The sequence below is a fragment of the Salmo trutta genome, chromosome 32 (assembly GCF_901001165.1).
Source record: "Salmo trutta chromosome 32, fSalTru1.1, whole genome shotgun sequence".
NCBI classification, from domain to species: Eukaryota; Metazoa; Chordata; class Actinopteri; order Salmoniformes; family Salmonidae; genus Salmo; species Salmo trutta.
Window position 1 is genome coordinate 4120181 of NC_042988.1, and position 19818 is coordinate 4139998.

The following is a 19818-nucleotide window of genomic DNA, read 5'->3' on the forward strand; positions in this document are numbered from 1 at the left end:
CATGTTGCGTTTACATTTTTTGTTCGGTGTAGCAATGTACCGTGTGAAACAGAGCCCATTCTCAACTAGGGTTTATTCACAAGGTTCCTTTCAAACTTGATCAATAATCATTAATAATCAAACAGGATCAAGATCAATACAGAGTGCTTTATCAATATATTGGATTAACATAGTAGTGTACATACATACTCATACTGTATGTTTATAAAGCAGTCAATTAAGGCATGCACAGTCAGGCAAGCCTGCACAGATGTCTGATTCAGGATTATAGTATAGATCTGTAATCAACGACAATAAGAACAACAACACTGATTAACTAAGTGGGCCGAGAGTCTGGTACCACCGGTGCTGCAGTCTGTGGTCACCTCCCAAATGGCACCATATTCCCTATATAGTGCACTACTTTTGACCAGAGCCCTATGGGACTAGAAAGGGAGTAGGGTTCCATTTGGGAGTCAACCAAGAACTCTCCTCCAAAAAGATAATATATCAAACAGGATATAGATTATATTGGACAGGATGTAGTTTATAACAAATAGGAAAGGGGATCAAATAGATAATTGTAAAGTGATCCTGTATGGCTCAGTTGGTAGAGTATGGTGCTTGCAATGCCAGGAATGTGGGTTCAATTCCCACGACCAACCATATGTAAAAATGTACGCACACATGACTGTATGTCGCTTTGGATAAAAGTGTATGCTAAATAGTATATAATAAAATAATAATGAACTATAGAAAATAGAAGGAGAAGAAGAACATGAATTAGTTGGGAATAATTATGTTCTGAATTAAGGAATGAATGAATTGGTGGGAGAAAGAAAGACCTGAGAGATTGATAGGAAATTACTAAGAAGAAAAGATGGACATTACTCAAGACATTTATGTGTGTGTGTGTGTAAATTATCTCATGAACTGGTTGGTCATCATCGTTGTAAGCACATAAGGTATCTATCTTCGAAGCATACGAATTGTGTAACTAACTGTAAACATGCTTTTTTTTCACCGTTTTCTTGTCAAGGAAGCTCAAAATCAACCAGCTGAATAACAAGCGAAGGCCATTGTAGAATATTGTTTTCTTTGTGTTGTGTTGCTCTACTGTCATAAAGAGAACAACAACGCTAGTAGAAATAACAGTGAAATAGAACCATAATAATGACAATAGTAATACTAGTGATGATAATAATGGAATAATACAAATAATAGCACTAATAGCTCAATAACAGTCAATATCAAACCAAAGGCATAATCAGGTATATAAATAAATATATACATACATCTACAATATAGTGCAAGCAGGTTAAATATCCATAGTTGTGCACAACCATTGGAAATAAAAGAAGCCAAAAGTCAGCATTCACTTTCAGCTGAAAATATCTTTGCTTATGTGGTTAGTACGAACTGACATGCTACACTTTGGCGTGAATGGGGTTACAGGAGACATGGGCAATGTCCTAATTATCTCTCCTTCCTCCCAAAGTGTGCACTTGTTAACTTCCCTTCACTGATTTGAAAATAAATAACTGGTACAATAAATACTGTAGAAACTCCCTCTAGCCAATGCCTCCAGGGTGGGAAATGAAAACCAGTCACCAGCCAAATGCTGGTAGATTTTGGCATTGGCTGGTAGAATGTCTATTCTTACCGGCCACATTGGCGGGTGATCACACAGAGCATTTGGATGCAGTTTTATTTTTGTTCAATCCAAAGCCCACAATGTAAAACATTTTTGGGAAAAAAACATATTTGTGCATGCGTTTTCTGTGATTTATCTTCATTTTTTTTGTGGCTGGTCAAATTTGGGCATCCACGGCTGGTGGCCTAAAAACAGAATTTCCCACCCTGCATGCCTCCACTAATCCAATGCTTTTAGATTTGTGGGAAGTAGTGAACGAGTGTACACTTCAGTAGAAAGGATATATTATTGGGACACACCCCTCACTAACCTTCTAAACATCAAGCTCTGGCACTGTCAGAGTGGAACATTCTCACTCATGGGAAACCTTCTCCTTTGGTTTTCAACCATATTCTAGCCTTTCTACGGTAGCTAGCGTAGACCTCAAGGGTGGTTCTGAGGAAGTGCTCCAAACGGTCGGGTGGAGCAGAGTCTCAAAATAACAAATTGGCATAGATTATTCTGGACTACCAAACAAATCGCAGTGGAAAAAGTCAACTTTGGACGTGAATATCATGTGTCGTCATGACAAATAAATAGGCATGTGATTTATTTACAACGCGCTGTACTGGTCAACGAGCCTCTCAGCTACATAAAGATGTCCTTGGTGTAAAAGCATTAGAGTTAACCCAGCCTCCATTAAAAACTCTTAAGTATAAACGCACTGTAAACGATACTGTAAACATGCACAGGGGACCGGGCTCAGGAAGTGAAGGGAGTGTGGGTGCCAAGTAGAATATGATACCTTTAAACTGAGTGGGAGGGGACTGACTCAACTGCTTCTCCCTAAAAACAGCATCCGGGGGCAGACACACACGCACACGCACACTCTTAAAGACTATCTTACACACACGCACGCACGCACGCACGCACGCACGCACGCACGCACACACACACACACACACACACACACACACACACACACACAGAGCACTTAGCCAGAGTCAAGCCAAAGACTGCCTTGCCCCTACTGTATGTGGCTTGGCTCACATTCCAGGCTTTGGCACACAGTGACACACTGACTGACTCCCAGAGGGAGAAGAGGTCATTCTGCTCTGTGAATAACAACCAGACAAGGGCAAACACTAAGCACATAGGAGCTGATACTGACCAGGGAGGAGAGAGAGTAACAACTGACAAAACACCCCAGTGAGGCATTTGTATAGAATTTGAACAAAAGAGGCAACCATGAAAGATAATGAATACATACTTAGAGAGGTGAGAGGTAAAGTGGGCAATACATTTGCAATACTGAAGTGAGAGGAATGGATTCAAACTGACCAGAGATGGTAGACTATGTTTAGAATTGTGTAAATACTGTCAAGCAGTTGTTGTGGAATTGGAAGATGCATGGCTCCCTTGCAAAAGAGACCCTGGTCTCAATAGGACACCCTGTTAAAGTAAAGGTAAAATGAATAAACAAGTTACCAATAAGGAATAGATGATATGGAGGTATACACTGGACAGAAGCGGGGGAAATGAGGAGTAAGCAACAAAATAAAAATGACTGCCTGTCTTTTGTGTTTATTCTAGAACCAGCTCTGCTCAGTCTGTTTTTCCAGTCTACTATATTCTCAGACTTTTTATCCTGCATCAGTATCAAGCACCACACCATCTCTCTTTCTCTCTGTCTCTCTCACACACACACACACGCACACACACACATCCTCTTTGACTCTATCTGTGCCAAACAAAGGACTGAAGCCCATGCAGCTATCCCCAATCCTCCCCTCCCTCTTCTCCTCTCCTGTTCTTTATCTCCCTCTTTCTCTCAGCCAATGAGAATGTCATTCCGCCGTATGGGTGTGCCTGCCTGTGTCTTTGTGTGTAACTGCGTACATCTGTCTTCTCGTCCACTCTGTGTGTATGGATGTTTGTGCGTGTGTGCAGGGGGGGGGGGGGGGTAAGCAAGTGTGCTTCAGAGTGCATGCGTGTTACCAGCCCTGCCTCAATCCCCAACCCAGAGTGGCTCATTCTCCCCAGATTCCAGGTATTTTTAAACGAAGACGATGAAGCAAAGATAGGTTTTTCCCTAAATCAAACTACAGATGGTCCCATCTGTCTCTAACTCCTCCCTCCCTTCACAGAAAAGAACGATATGGAACAAATTCAGAACAAAAAAGCCCCCCCCCCATCAACATCATCACATTGATCAAATATCAATTCCAATCCCTGTCACCTCCCTCCCTCCCTCCCTAACTCTTCCTTTGACTTCTGTAACATGCTCCCATAGTGTGAGATGGTTTTGACGTCACAGTTAAAAGGATCCCTTGGTTGTGTTACAGTGGTGTGGACTGACTGGAGATGAATGGTACAGTGGAAGAAAATAATCCCAGTACAGAGAAAAGCAGATGTCCTTTCCGGCGACACCGTGTTTTGTCACATTCGGAGCAGCTCGGGAGGAGCAGCCTGGGAGGAGCAGCCTGGGAGGAGAAGCCTGGTCCTGGAAAACTATGCAGAGACTTTAAATGCAGTCTGAGAGACTCATGCAACCATTGCAGGGGATCATGGCATCGTTGACCAGAGTTAGACTTGTTAGACGTGTCTCATTCAGAGGAACCAGTCTGGTTGTCACTGCCTATCCTACCTCAGTGTTGTTCTACATGACGCCTTCCACTTTCTGAGTGATGGCGGCAGCCAGTGACGAGTGGTCAAAAAAAATAGGTGGGTAACTCCCGATCACTGTTCACGGTCAAGAATGCATTTGTCTGCAAAAGGTGGATAAACACATGAGCAAAATAAAAAATGTGCGTAAACGGCGTTTACATACATTTACCCTGCACTACACCACTGGTGGCAGCGTTGGGGTCCGTGGTGTAGGAGGTAGAGATGAGGGACTTGTCTATCTGTTTCAGAGAACATATTACAGGCCATACATGCTCGTGCAGCAAAAAAGGGGACGAGGGACTATACTGAAGGTTGCAGGTGCTTTTGTAGAATAGTGTTTTGATCGTAGGGAAGGGGAAAAGTCTGGTTGGGATGGTTGTTTGTGTGCTGTCTTGCGATCTTGCTCCTGGTTACCACGGTGACCCTCAGGATTTTATTATACCTAATAATAAAGAGAAAACACAAGGGTGTTTGCAAAGATGTCATCAATAATGTTATAAAGTACAAACACTGAAAACGGTTTGACTCAAACCAGCCACAGATAGACGCAAATAAAGAACCAGACACATCAAACGCAGGTTGGCATTTATTGGGATGAATCTTGTCCTGGAGGCAGCTCTGCAGGGTGGTCACTAGCTGGCCAAGCCACAAAGTGGCCCCTGGGCACCAACCTCCAGGGCACCCCTCCCAACCCTGGAGGTTGGGGGCCACGGGGCACGTGCCCTGTGTGCCCATTCTGTAAACTGGCCCTGCCCTAACCTTAACCCTAACCTTAACCTCATGCCTAAGACTAACTTAAAAAAAAGTCATTACTTTTTTACGATATAGACAATTTTGACTTTGCGGCTGACCCATAAAGCAGAAACCGCTCAGCTCTGCCTCCAGGACAAGATTCCTCCCAATAAACCTCAACCTACACAACAAACAGAAAATCAAAAACAGATGTTAACAGAGCTACAAAGTCCAGGATTCAATCTGATCGTGTTTGTAGACAAAGCAAATTTTAAAGGCAATGATCCCACGTTCGCATTCACGGTAAACGCTGCATATGTCGACTCAATAGGAAATTACCTTTAAATGGCGCATTGTTGACAACGCAATCAGATTGAATCCTGGCCAAGATAGGGAAAAAAACTAACAAAAAGGTACAACATCGGGCACTAACCTAACCCAGCACCAAAAATCAAGCACAAACACAAACACAGACATGACCAAAGCAGGATAGAACACACACAAACAAACAAACAAAAGCTGCACGTAACGACAGACACAAAACAGCACCGCAACAAGAACTCCAGAGCTCAGCCACTTTGGCCACTCACTTCCCCAGTTTAAGACGATGGCTGCGATGATGATGATGACCCCGCCAACTAGCGAGACGATGGACAGCACCATTGCGTTCCGGCCCAGACGCCGCGCCCCGTCAACGTTCCCCAGCTGCAGGCTGTTCCTCGACTGGAGAATAGGGAGACATGTTATTGATTAGGTTACAAAATGATTGTAAGTTTACCAAAATTCCCAGGTTGTCCAGAAATCCTGGTTGGAAGATTCCTAGAATCAGGAGGGAATTAAGCAGGAAATCCAGGAATCCATAATCTGGGATTTCTGGAAAACCTGGGAATTTTGGGACCCTAGTTGGTGTATATAAAGGGACCACTGCATGAAGAACACAGATATGACATGTAAATAAATACACACAGTCATTCACATACCCATGCTTCAACATACACACACAAATATACCCATGCATGCAGGCAGACAGACAGACAGACAGACAGACGGAGGGACAGACACACAGGCAAAACTCACTGTGAAGACAAAAGGTTAAAAGCAGTGGGTGGCAGTCCTATCTCTTCTGACCAGAACATTGGCCATCATTTTCTGTTCATTTCCCAGCAGGTGATCACTAACACATCACAGCCTCCCACTGCTTTTAGCTGTTCATCTTTGTGGTGTTTCTTAGATATCACACGCATTCATGCACACACACACATTCCTTCACAGACAACACTTACAAACCACATGTCAAATACTTAAAAGTTCCACTCGCCATAACAGAGAAGACGAGAGCCACGATGTTGATGGGCCACAAGGGGCAGAAGCAGGACAGGATGGCCAGGATCAGGTAGTCTCTAGGGGGCTTGCCGTTGTCCTCCTCTGTCACGGTGCTGGGCTGACGGCTGATGGAAGGCCTGGGAGACCCTGCCCCATGACCCAGCAGGGACCCAGAGCGGCTTCCTTTCCGCACCCGGCCGTTGGTTGGTTTTGCGTGTTGCAGTCGCTTGGGGGACGAGATGGAAGATGTGGGCGAGGAGTCGGCAGCACACATTCCATTACCTGTAGTAGAGTGGGTAGAGGGAGGCAAGGAGGGTGAAAAGGAGGGACAAAGAAGGAACGAGAGAATGTCCTCATAGTTTCGTCACCAAAATCGGGAATCCAGACATGATTCAACATCTATAGACGGGTTGGCTGACAACGTCACGAAAACTATGCGCGTGTATAAATGTGCCCGGAAGGTGTGTGTTGTTATGATTCTGAACAGTCAGATAACTAGCAACAATGACAAGAAGCCAATGTGCTAGCTAGTTTAGCCTGCTCAAACAGAGGGATGCTATGTTAGCTAGCTGGCTATGACTATCCAACACAACACTGGAACTCTTCCAAGTCAAGGTAAGCTTTTGGTTTTACAAATGTATTGCCACCGGGGCCTGCCAGCGTAACTGCTTACTGACTGTACACTGTAACGTTACTGCATGATTGTAGCAGGTTTACTAACGCGTTAGTTCTATTAGCTATGTTGACTATGATGTTACTTTAGCTAATATGGTGACAACGGTGTAGCGGTTATGGTTCGGCTTGGAAAGGTTTTTTCGCCTGGTCACATACAGCTGATGTGTTGTGCATTGAAGTCCACAAGCGAAGGGAAAAGGTGAGAGGAGAGTGAATAGATGTGAGAAGGAATAGAATGAGGCTGCTATGAAAGTGAACTGTGTTTACGCATGATTAGGGGTATATTCATTCCGCAAATTCTGTTGAAAAACATTTCTTAAACGGAAGCAAACGGAACAAAATGGGGACAAACATTGTCCAATAGAAACTTTTGTTTGCAACTGTTGGACTAATGATTAAACCCTATATCAGCTAGATGCAGGCAAGAGTGTGCAAGGCGGTATTGAATGTGTCACTGTCTGTCCATGTGAATGTGTCTCTGTCTGACTCCTCAAATTTTTCTCTCAACCTGTGTGCACCTACATTGTAAACTTTCATTCATAGTCTAGGTTATAGCAACCTCATGATGGGTATAAGGAAAATTTGAGTATCATGTAGTAGCCTAAACCTATCACTGTTACATTGAACTGGGTGAATGGAATATGAATGACAATAGAATGTAATAGAAATAAGGCCATGCTCATGAAAAATCGTCCTCCATCATCTTAAATGGCACTGACCACCACTGATGTATAGATAGGTGTAATCTAGAGCTCTCTCTCTTGCTTCACCTTCATTTTGGAAGAAATTAATTTGTTCAAAACTGTTCTAGAGCGTGTTGATTTTTAATCCGAGGGTATCCTGTTATTGACACACTTGTTGAATTATGCTGCACAACCTGACAACAACAGTAATTCATGAGGCAGTCTAGATAGAGCAGGTGAGTGCAGGTAGGCCTAGACAGAGGCATTTTTTGTGGTTCACATCAATATATTTGTACAATTCTCAAATGGCTCTGAAACCCCTTCTGAAAAAATATTGCATTCAGAGTGCAGTATAATTGCTATATGCTGCAAAAACTGCATCCAAAGTACCACAGTTGACTGCAATTAATGCCCTTAAGCTGCAGTTTCAAAACCTTAAATCTTTTTTATGAAGGGCACAAGTAATTAACGTATGGTCTGGTCAAGCCAATGACCTACATTTACTTTTTGTTTGGAAAAGGAATAGAAAGAAAGTGTTTAATTGAAAGACTAGTGAAGGGAGGGGGGGATTGAGTCATTGAAAAAAGAAAGGGTGCTGAAGAGAAGAGAAGGTTGCTATCTGTAAATCATGCATCTGTCTTAAGTGATTCCCGGACGGACAGGGACAGACACTCAGGGTAATGTGAAGGGGAAGTGAAGGGACATCTCTAGAACACAAACATTCGTAGAGTCGTAGATCACAACAACAGAGATGAGCTCAAAGTGTTGAGAGGGGTGTTAATTTGAAGTTGGGGTGGGTAGGGTGGAGGAGAAGGGGGGGTGGGGTGGAGGATGATAGGGGGAGGTTGAATATTTATTTACTGGTCTCCATCTTCTCGCTAATTACTGCCAAGTGGTCTTTGGGTTCCGATTGGCTGGAGTCAGGGGCTGTCTCTTTGTGCTCAGCGCTGGTTGGCTGGGAGGTGATAGTCTGCTTCGGCTGCTGTTCTCCCTCCGCTCCACTGGGGGCAGCATTGGTGTTGGAAGCCATGGCAGAATGCGGACGATGTTGTTTTCACTGGTAGTTTGGGCCTGTTTGATGATTGGTCTTGATTGGACTTTTGATCTTCTTCAACTGAAATGAACAGGGGAAATAGAGAACATAATTCATTTGACAGTTACTTGCATTGTGGTGTTATCGAATTACCAGTTTGTTAGCATGGAAGTCTTAGAGCTCCTGCAATGTTCTAATCAACCATACAGTATACTATAGTCTAGCGTTTCTAAACATTTTATACAGGTATACCAGGGACCAGCCAGCAAGCAATGGCTTTCTTCATTGGGACTGCTTAGATTAAACTTGACATTTTACCAAATCGTAGTCAGCTAACCATCTGAGGGGCGGGTAAGCAACATCCGGGGACCATATAGGAAGGAAACTACTCAGAGATTTCACCATGAGGCCAATGTTGACTTTAAAATAGTTACAGAGTTTATTGGCTATGATAAAGGAATGAGGATGGATCAACATTGTAGTTACTCCACAATACTAACCTAATTGACAGAGTGAAATGATGGAAGACTGTACAGATTACAAATATTCCAAAACATGCATACTGTTTGTAACAAGGCACTAAAGTAATACTACAAAAATTTGGCAAAGCAATTCACTTTTTGTCCTGAAGACAAAGTGTTATGTTTGGGGCAAATCCAATATAACACATTGCAGAGTACCACTCTCCATACTTTCAAGCATAGTGGTGGATGTTATGGGTATGCTTGTAATTGTTAAGTACTGGGGAGTTTTTCAGGATAAAAAAATGACGGAATGGAGCTAAGCACAGGCAAAATCCTAGAGGAAAACCTGGTTTAATCTGCTTTTCACTAGACACTGAGAGAGGAATTCACATGTCAGCAGGACAATAACCTAAAACACAAGGCCAAATCTACACTGGAGTTGCTTACCAAGAAGACAGTGAATGTTCCTGAGTGGCTGAGTTACAGTTTTGACTTAAATCTACTAGAAAATCTATGGCAATGATCAACAACCAATTTGACAGAGCTTGAACAGGTGTGGAAAGCTCTTAGAGACTTACCCAGATAGACTCACAGCTGTAATCGCTGCAAAAGGTGCGTCTACAAAGTATTGACTCAGGGGTGTGAATACTTATGTTAATGAGTATTCACACAGGTATTGTGTGTAGATGGATACATTTTAAATTCTAAATTCAGGCTGTAACACAACAAAATGTGTAATAAGTCAAGGGGTATGAATACTTTCTGAAGGCATATACTGTTGGGAATAGGGTGCTATTTGGGACATAGCCAGTATGTCCATAGAAACGAGAGTTTCTGTCAGAGACTACTGCCATTAAACATTGTACCTGCTCTGTTAATAATGCACTGTTGCCAGTAGCAACCAACTGACTGACCAATGAGAATATCTTTCCACATAGATATGACAGTCTCTGGGAATGTAATAGATGTTCTTCAAAGAGAGGAAATGTTTGGAAAATAACATGTTTTTTACAACTATGCAAAACAATAAAGCAATAAAACAGCAAGGAGTAGGCTATGACTAAAGACCTGCAATGTTAGACAGAGTAAATGGCAGAGGAAAAGGCACTTCTCTTATAACTAGTTGGAACCGGTTTAGGGAACAGAACCGAAAACCGGAAAATAAAGGAAATTATTTGAGGAACAGAACCCAAACCAAAAACGAAAGTGATCTATTCTGTTCCGAAACAGAACCGTTATTTTAAATGCATGGTAAATGGTTAATAACGTTATATTAGGCTCCGGGATTTTTTTTCCAGTCCCACAAAAATCGCAACAAACTGCCTATGCAAAGCCCACACTCTGTCACTCAGAAACTTATTCCAGGTGTATTGCCGCCACCAACTGGACGGGTTGAAAAAACAGGGTAAAAAGAAAATCCATACATGATAGGGAAAACTAACTTGATTTACCCCCCCAAAAAAATTGTACATTGACAAAACCAAAACAAAACTCCTACTTCTTCCTTCCTTCAAATCTCCCTTCTCAGGCTCATGGGCTTGAGAGGGTGATACGGCTTGTGACAACTACTCCGCTGAAAAATCTTTCAGTCCCAGGAACCGGCTCCGCCACATCCACAATGATGTGATTCTGTGGAACTAATTAAGATTATGCATGTCATAACAAGATGCCCAGCGCTTCGAGGCAAGCCTCCATCCTCTCTCACTCTTAAAATTGCAGTTGCATCTCGCTCTACATTGTGGCAGGCAGCACAATGTGTGTGTTTGTCTTTCATTATGATTAAACCATGCTTTTACGGCAAAATAAAATTTGCTCTTAACGACTTTCCTATATAGATTAAATGACTTACCCACTCCAGAAAAGCTGCTCTATCCGGTAAAGTAATTTAGTGTTGAGCTAAAATTTAAAATACATAAAGTACCATTCAAAAGTTTGGATACACCTACTCATTCAAGGGTTTTTCTTTATTTTGACTATTTTCTATAATGTAGAATAATAATGGAGACATCAAAACTATAAAATAACACATATAGAATCATGTAGTAACTAAAAAGTGTTAAACAAATCAAAATGGTTTATATTTGTGATTCTTCAAAGTAGCCACCCTTTGCCTTGATGACAACTTTGCACACTCTTGGCATTCTCTCAACCAGCTTCACCTGGAATGCTTTTCCAATAGTCCTGAATGAGTACCCAAATATGCTGAGCACTTGTTGGGTGCTTTTCCTTCATTCTGCAGTTCAACTCATCCCAAACCATCTCAATTGGGTTGAGGTCAGGTGATAGTAGAGACCAGATCATCTGATGCAGCACTTCATCACTCTCCTTCTTGGTCAAATAGCCCTTACACAGCCTGGAGGTGTGTTGGATCATTGTCCTGTTGAAAAACAAATGATAGTCCCACTAAGCGCAAACCAGATGGGATGGCGTATCACTGCAGAAAGCTGTGGTAGCCATGCTGGTTAGGTGTGCCTTGAATTCTAAATAAATCACTGACAGTGTCACCAGCAAAGCACCCACACACCATCACACCTCCTCCTCCATGTTTCATGGTGGGAACCACACATGCGGAGATCATCCGTTCACCTACTCTGCGTCTCACAAAGACACGGCGGTTGGAAACAAAAATCTCAAATTTGGACTCATCAGACCAAAGGGCAGATTTCCACCGGTCTAATGTCTATTGCTCGTGTTTCTTGGCCAAAGCAAGTCTCTTATTCTTATTGGTGTCCTTTTGTAGTGGTTTCTTTGCAGCAATTCGACCATGAAGGCCTGATTCACACTATCGCCTCTGAACAGTTGATGTTGAGATGTGTCTGTTACTTTAACTCTGTGAAACATATATTTGGGCTGCAATCTGAGGCTGGTAACTCTAATGAACTTATCCTCTGCAGCAGAGGTACCTCTGGGTCTTCCTTTGTTGTGGCAGTTCTCATGAGAGCCAGTTTCATCATAACGACTGCACTTGAAGAAACTTTCAAAGTTCTTGAAATGTTCCGAATTGACTGACCTTCATGTCTTAAAGTAATGATGGACTGTTGTTTCTCTTTGCATATTTCAGCTGTTCTTGCCATAATATGGACTTGGCCTTTTACCAAATAGGGCTATCTTCTGTATACCACCCCTACCTTGTCACAACACAACTGATTGGCTCAAACGCATTAAGAAGGAAAGAAATTCAACAAATTAACTTTTAACAAGGCACACCTGTTAATTGAAATGCATTCTAGGTGACTACCTCATGAAGCTGGTCGAGAGAATGCCAAGACTCAGCAAAGCTGTCATCAAGGTAAAGGGTGGCTACTTTGAAGGATCTCAAATATAAAATACATTTGAATTTGTTTAACACTTTTTTGGTTACTACATGATTCCATATGTGTTATTTCATTGTTTTGTTGTCTTCAATATTATTCTATGATGTAGAAAATAGTAAAAATAAAGAAAAACCCTTTAATGAGTAGGTGTGTCCAAACTTTGGACTGGTACTGTATATATTTCTGAGGTTTAAAAAGGAACAGAAAGGAACGATATAAACCCATACTTTTTTGGTGTTCGAACCGGTTCAGAACTTTATTTTGCTGGTCAGAACATTGGAACGGAACCAAAAAAAGAATGGTTCTGTTCAGAACGAAACGATTCGGGAAAAAATTGATTCCAACCCCTGGTTATGCCTTAATATCTAGCTGTTGACCAACATCGGTTCCCTTGTAGGATGTCATGAAGTATCAAATCAAATAAAACTTTATTTGTTACATGCGCCGAATACAACAGGTATTACCTTACCGTGAAATGCTTACTTACAAGCCCTTAACCAACAATGCAGTTCAAGAAAGAGTTAAAAAAATATTTACCAAATAAACTAAAGTAAAAAATAATAAAAAGTAACACAATAAAATAACAATAACAAGGCTATATACAGGGGGTACTGGTACCGAGTCAATGTGCGAGGGTACAGGTTAGTCAAGGTAATTTGTACATGTAGGTAGGGGTAAAGTGACTATGCATAGATAATAAAGAGTCTCATGGCTTGGGGGTAGAAGGTGTTAAGGAGCCTTTTGGTCCTATACTTTTTGGGCCTTCCTCTGACACTGCCTAGTATATAGGTCCTGGATGACAGGAAGCTTGGCCCCAGTGATGTACTAGGCCGTATGCACTACCCTCTGTAGCGCCTTATGATCAGATGCCGAGCAGTTGCCATACCAGGCGGTGATGCAACCGGTCATTATGCTCTTGATGGTGCAGCTGTAAAACTTTTTGAAGATCTGGGGACCCATGCCAAATCTTTTCAGTCTCCTGAGGGGGAAAAGGTGTTGTCGTGCCCTCTTCACAACTGTCTTGGTGTGTTTGGACCATTATAGTTCGTTGGTGATGTGGACACCAAGGAACTTGAAACTCTCGACACGCTCCACTACATCCCCGTCGATGTTAATGGGGGCCTGTTCGGCCCTCCTTTTCCTGTAGTCCACGATCAGCTCCTTTGTCTTGCTCACATTGGAGGGAGAGGTTGTTGTCCTGGCACCACACTGCCAGGTCTCTGACCTCCTCCCTATAGGCTGTCTCATCGTTGTGGGTAATCAGGACTACCACTGTTGTGTCGTCAGCAAACTTAATGATGGTGTTGGAGTCGTGTTTGTCCACGCAGTCGTGGGTGAACATGGAGTACAGGAGGGGACTAAGCACGCACCCCTGAGGGGCCCCAGTGTTGAGGATCAGCATGGCAGACGTATTGTTACCTACCTTTACCACCAGGGGGCGGCCCGTCAGAAAGTCCAGGATCCAGTTGCAGACGAAGGTGTTTAGTTCCTGGGTCCTTAGCTTAATGATGAATTTTGTGGGCACTATGGTGTTGAACGCTGAGCTGTACCTGACTCCTCCTTAAGATAAGCCACACCCATCAAGCCCCACCCCTCTAACCTTTATGCCACACCCCTCCTATCTGCACACCTCTCAGCCTTTGGTCGTGTTCCAGGCTGACTACATTTCAGACGCCTAACAGATCTCACAACACCTTGATAGGTGTTTTAAATGTCTGCTAACTACATCATATGATAGAACAATCTGATGCCTGACTCCGCAGTCGATGATGTGGTACTCAGCCATTGGTTGGTGAAACGTAAAGTCTGCAATGTAGTCGACCTGGTAAGCGACCAAAGTCTTCCGACAGGTGACGTCACACTTACGTGGCGCTATTTCCTTACATAAGTTACACAACCTAAGTTAGCTAAGTTAGACAACCACATATCACAGTGACTTGACCAACCAAATCTGACATAAGACAATTCTGTCAACCCTCTTATCATTTTGATTAAGAGTTAGAGTGAGGATTAGAGTTAATAAGGATTAGTCCGTATCGAATAGTAAGGCTGGGATACATTCAAACCTGCCATAGAGACAGAATCATTGGATCACTTGTTTTGGTTTTTGGTCGCAGGTTCAGGAATGGCTGAAGAATTGGAACATTTACTTGGAGCTAACTCTGCAAATAGCACTGCTAGGTGATTTGAAAAGTCATAGTCAATCGATCAATAATATATATTGAACAAAAATATACACCGAACATGTAAAGTGTTGGTCCCTTGTTTCATGAGCTGAAATAAAAGATCCCAGAAATGTTTCATATGCACAAAAAACGTATTTCTCTCATATATCGTGCACAAATGTGTTAACATCCCTATTAGTGAGCATTTATTAGTTTTCGAGGTACTCCATCCATCTGACAGGTGTGGCATATCAAGAAGCTGATTAAACAGAATGATCATTACACAGGTGCACCTTGTGCTGGGGACACTAAAATGTGCAATTTTGTCACACAACACAATGCCACAGATGTCTCAAGCTTTGAGGGAGTGAGCAATTGCCATGCTGACTGCAGGAATGTCCACCAGAGCTGTTGCCAGAGAATTGAATATTCCTTTCTCTACCATAAGCCGCGTCCAACCGGCCTCACAACCACAGACCACGTGTAACCACGCCAGCCCAGGACCTCCACATCCAGCTTCTTCACCTGTGGGATCGTCTGAGACCAGCCACCAGGACAGCTGAGGAAACTGAGGAGTATTTCTGTCTGTAATAAAGCCCTTTTGTGGGGAAAAACTCATTCTGATTGGCTGGGCCTGGCTCCCACTGGTTGAATCAATGTTGTTTCCACGTCATTTCAATTAAATTACGTTGAACCAACATGGAATAGACATTAAATTGATGTCTGTGTCCAGTGAGCTGGTAGTAGTTGGTTAGACAATTTGACCATTGGAAAAAGAGCTACTGCATAAATACTGCAATGCGGGTTTTATTGAATTGAGTCCAAAGTGTTAATGAAATTATAATTATTATAAACACGGTTTAGGGTGGGGACGGTTTGAATTCCCCAAGCAATCAACCTTACCTGGTTCTTACATATTGTCTGCAAGACAAACTTACACCCCTTCCCTCACTTCCTTACTTAGACAGGGATTTAAGTTGCCCTTTCCTGCAATCAAATGACCGAGTGGCCTCATGGGTGGAATGTTATTAATATTTTAATAATTTCATAATTAATAAACATTATTTATTTTTTTACACCTTAAATCTGGTGTTTCTATGTCAAACGGTTCTGTTATATTTCAGTATTCTGTGATGTACAGTATATAAAGTGTAATATTGGAATGCAAAATCCAATTGAATACATTTAAACTCTATATCTGACATGTTACAGGTATCTTCTTTTTTTAAGCTCATAACCATTTGTGTGAGGTATATGCTTTTTTTCCAAAGTAGATTTGATTAAGACTACCAAGAAACTGTGTGGCCGATTTTGCCCACTGCAGTAAATGGATTAAATGTGCGTTGTAGACAAGCGCATTGCACTGTCGACAATGCACCTCTTAAAGGCAATGTTCCCGTCGCTTGTGGAGATCACGTTCATTGTAAACACTTTGGATTTTCGGTTTAAGCTTAAATAAGAGGTTTGCGCAAGACTGATTTCTTCATCCCACTCCCACTGGCTTCTTGTCTGACTCCCACCCGCTCCTGCAAGAACTGGTCCCGAACCTGACCACAGTCCTGCAATGTTATTTTAGGTGTGTGTTACACAGCTTGCTTTGCAGCCCCGGTCCCAGCAATTTTGCCGGCCTAGGCAAGATCAAAATGCGCGAAAATAGCCTAAGAAATATGAGGATAAAGTACCATTGATTTTGGGCCTAGTGCTGAGCGATTAGTACTTTTTTGAGGTCAGTTCGTTTTTTAATTTATATTAAAAAAAATTATATTAACGGTTTTCGGTTTCGACATTTATATTTAAAAAAAATTCATTAAATGCATTATGAAATATGACCTTTAAATTATTTACAGCTTTTTAAATTTAAATTCCAAAGCCACATATTGAGAACATTCAATTGCCAAAACATTAAAAACATTCCATTGTCTCTAACAACTCAGAATAAAGCAATTCATAAGAGCCCCATGATAGTAGTGACGGCCCATTACTGCTTATCACTTATTATTAACCATCATTTATTCACATTACTTTATTTAAATCAAATATTTCAGTTGTGTATATTACTCTATTATTTAATTCCATCATCTCATCTCTGCTCAGGCAGCAACAGCCAGAGAACCATCTAATGTTATTTATGTTCTCCCCAACGAGCCAAGTTCTCCTTGGCTAGCGAAAAGGCTAGACGTGATCATTGGGTTGCCACATCTGCCCATGTTGAAGAGCTGACGAAATCCCTATTTTAGTAGTTCTTCAAAGTGGATATGGCATGCTTTCAACTGTCAATCGGGTAGTATAACTATGCCTCCCAAACTTTCTCTATCTCTCTCATTGCTGCGTTGAGTACATTCCTCTCTCAAGCGGCCTGTGCGGGTCTGCCGGGAAAAATATGCGCAATGGATTCTGGTCATTGTAGTGAATTACCAAATTACTAGGTTTAATATTTGCCTATAGAAAACTAAATTCCCTGCAGCGTTTTTGATTTGATGTCTTTCGCGTTTGATAGGATTTATCTCTAGAGAAACAGCGCGTTGAGCTCATAAAAAAAGGAACTAAGTAATTTAACCGAAGTTGGTCAATTAGTTGTTTCGGGGGAAAAAAACGACATTTCGGTTAATTGCTTAGGCTATCAGTATTATTGGGCTATATGAGCCAATAGGCTAGACGTAGTTTAAAAGACAGCCAGAGTTGGGTTGAAATAGAATAGGAGAGTAGGCACTTGCACTTAACTTGAACTACGTTTTGCATAACTTTTAGCAGGCAGAGACAAATAAATGTGTTATCAAGACTTAATATCTAGTCAATGTAGGAGCCCGAAACTATCGCCTGTCATACTTCAGAAGTTAATGTCCTTGGAAAGACAACTGCCTCGGGCTTTTCCCCCCATGCATTTAGCCTACAGGCTATTTAATTGAGACACCACATATAAGCGCACTTGATCTCGAAAGCCCAACAAAAGGGGAATACTGCTATCTAACATAATTTACCTTTAAAAGTCAGGTGCAATGCGTTTGCCGATAAGGTGCCTTTGACTGACTCCCGGCCTTACTTCCTCTACAACTTGACATCTGGATATTCTCTGTCCTGTAAATACTGTCATTCCATTTACAAGGTTGTTAGAGTATACTGTGTGTATCCATTTGGGCTCAACATAGCTCCATCTACGAATCTGAGAGCGGTTACATTACTCCAGCTCCATCCCTCAGCTTGATCGAAAAACCAATTGGCTGGTCTGCTGTTTGGCTGAAAAACGAATTAAGGATGTACATGTCATTTATAAAAAGTGTTCGGCTTCGCTAAGAGGCGTTGTTGAGTCATAAAATCAAATCTAAGTACCACCCAACCCACTTTACAAAGATGAATGTTGTGAAAATATAAACATATATGGGAAATGTAATAGTTATTATAATAAATATTGTATATTATGATGACATTTGCATAGAATAATTATCTGCAATTAATGCAGGGAGTGAGACTGACATACTAGAGGAGATGTGGGTAGAATGAAGAGGGGATGGAGGAGAGAAGGGACGGAGGAAAGGGGGGGAGAAGGAAGATGGAGAGGGACTTGCGGTGGATTGCACATGTAATTCATCAAAAAAAGCAGGAACACTGTAAATTCTAGCAAATTCTATGTAAAGATGATCAACGACTTATGCAGGCTAACATATATCTGTTTGGAAAACCACTGAATGCATAATAAAGATGCCTACAGACACAGATACATGCATGCCTGCCCGCCTGCCTGCCTTACACACACGCACACACGCACACACACACCGGGACACAAACAGACACACACACAGAGAGAGAGAGAGAAAAAGAGAAGCATAAATACACATGCACCCTCTCCACGCCCTCCCTCGCTCTTTCTCTCATGTTCAGGAGTAAATTGCAGAATGAACAAATGACTGGTGCATTCTCTCAGACACACGCGCGCGCACCATAGTCTGCATGCACACACAATGAAGACACACCCACTTTAGACCGCACATGCAGTGCATACTGTACACTACAAATTGGCTACTGTACACTACAGATAGCAAAATATGAACAAAATCACATAGAAACCGCATGCTATCCACCTAGGCCTACCTGATCTTATTGAGTGACATGAAACATTATCCTTAACATTTTGCTTTTCTTGATCACGATTCCAAATATTACAGAAAATGCAACGTGTAGTAAAAAAGAGAACACAAGTTCAGTAAGCTACGATTAAAATCTCCACCCAGAATTCGCCAAATTGTATTTTTCTTTTGATACAAGCTATAGTAAACGGTAACGGTAAAATTAGGCTACAGACCACGCCGTGGGATGTCAAATTGCGCTCTTGTGCTTGCTATGTTGCTACCTCATCTCTCTCTCTCTCTCTTTTGTTCAACGGCGCTGCAAGATTGAGGAGAGGGAGGGGGAGGCTGGGAAGGGGAGGCAGGAAACTCCTGTGCCCGGAGGCGGGTAGAGAGGAGGGGTGAGAGGGAGAAGTCGACGCAGCACATGTAATAGGATGGTTTCGCTCGCTTATCTCTCTTGCCCTGCTTTCCTTAATTTTTTTTTCTCTCTCTGGCTCTATTTCGCTGATGGGGCAAATAGTTTACCAACGCGCCACTTGCGCCGTCCACATACCAATTTAGCTAGTCATACGCCCTCCAGCGTTCCTTTGTCGCTGGGGCACTGACCGACTTATGTTAGCCTATATTTATTCATATAATCATGTGGTCAATATTGTTGACAAGTGTTCACCAGCAATTGAAAATACAGTGCATGCTTGGCTATTATTTGGTAATGTCTGGCCCAACTTTGCTCATCGCACCTGAAGTGGAGATATACAGTACCAGCCAGGCCGAGCCATGAGGGATACTTTAGTGTTGTATGCTAGCGACGTCCTGTGGACAGAAATTGTACACACAGCCTAAACATCAAAAATACAATAGAGTTACACAAGGGACCTCCCTCCTGTATGTTTATTTTAATGTTATTTAACCTTTAACCCGGCTAGTCGGTTAAGAACAAATTGTTATTTACAATGACGGCCTACCACGGCCAAACCCTCCTCTAAGCCGGGAGACGATGGGCCAATTGTGCGCAACCCTATGGGACTCCCGATCATTGCCGAACCAGGGTCTGTAGTGACGCCTCTAACACTGTGATGCAGTGCC

General features: G+C 42.2%; 1 protein-coding gene across 4 annotated transcripts; it reads right to left on the bottom strand.

The window, feature by feature from the left end:
- Nucleotides 1–55: 55 nt before the first annotated feature.
- On the bottom strand, nt 56–19073 carry LOC115170820 (proline-rich transmembrane protein 2). 4 transcript variants are annotated; one of them, XM_029727138.1, is made up of 5 exons: nt 18755–19073; nt 8554–8806; nt 6330–6616; nt 5602–5734; nt 56–4721 (listed from the first exon to the last, which is right to left on the bottom strand). In XM_029727138.1, exons 2-5 carry the CDS (start codon nt 8720–8722, stop codon nt 4705–4707), a joined length of 606 nt encoding a protein of 201 aa, XP_029582998.1. In that variant the 5' UTR covers nt 8723–8806; nt 18755–19073; the 3' UTR covers nt 56–4704. The 4 variants fall into 4 exon arrangements, with proteins under 4 accessions (XP_029582998.1, XP_029583001.1, XP_029583000.1 ...); XM_029727141.1 differs by having other exon boundaries at nt 18966–19024; XM_029727140.1 differs by lacking the exon at nt 18755–19073 and adding an exon at nt 17647–17990.
- Between the last annotated feature and the right edge of the window lie 745 nt (nt 19074–19818).

Bases quoted from the DNA above. Each gene is read 5' to 3' on its own strand.
- LOC115170820 (XM_029727138.1), bottom strand. From the start codon at position 8,722: ATGGCTTCCAACACCAATGCTGCCCCCAGTGGAGCGGAGGGAGAACAG. The intron at 6,617-8,553 runs GTAAATAAATAT...ACTCTACTACAG, and splicing joins TAGCGAGAAGATGGAGACCA to GTAATGGAATGTGTGCTGCC. The intron at 5,735-6,329 runs GCGAGTGGAACT...CCTATTCTCCAG, and splicing joins CTCTCGTCTTCTCTGTTATG to TCGAGGAACAGCCTGCAGCT.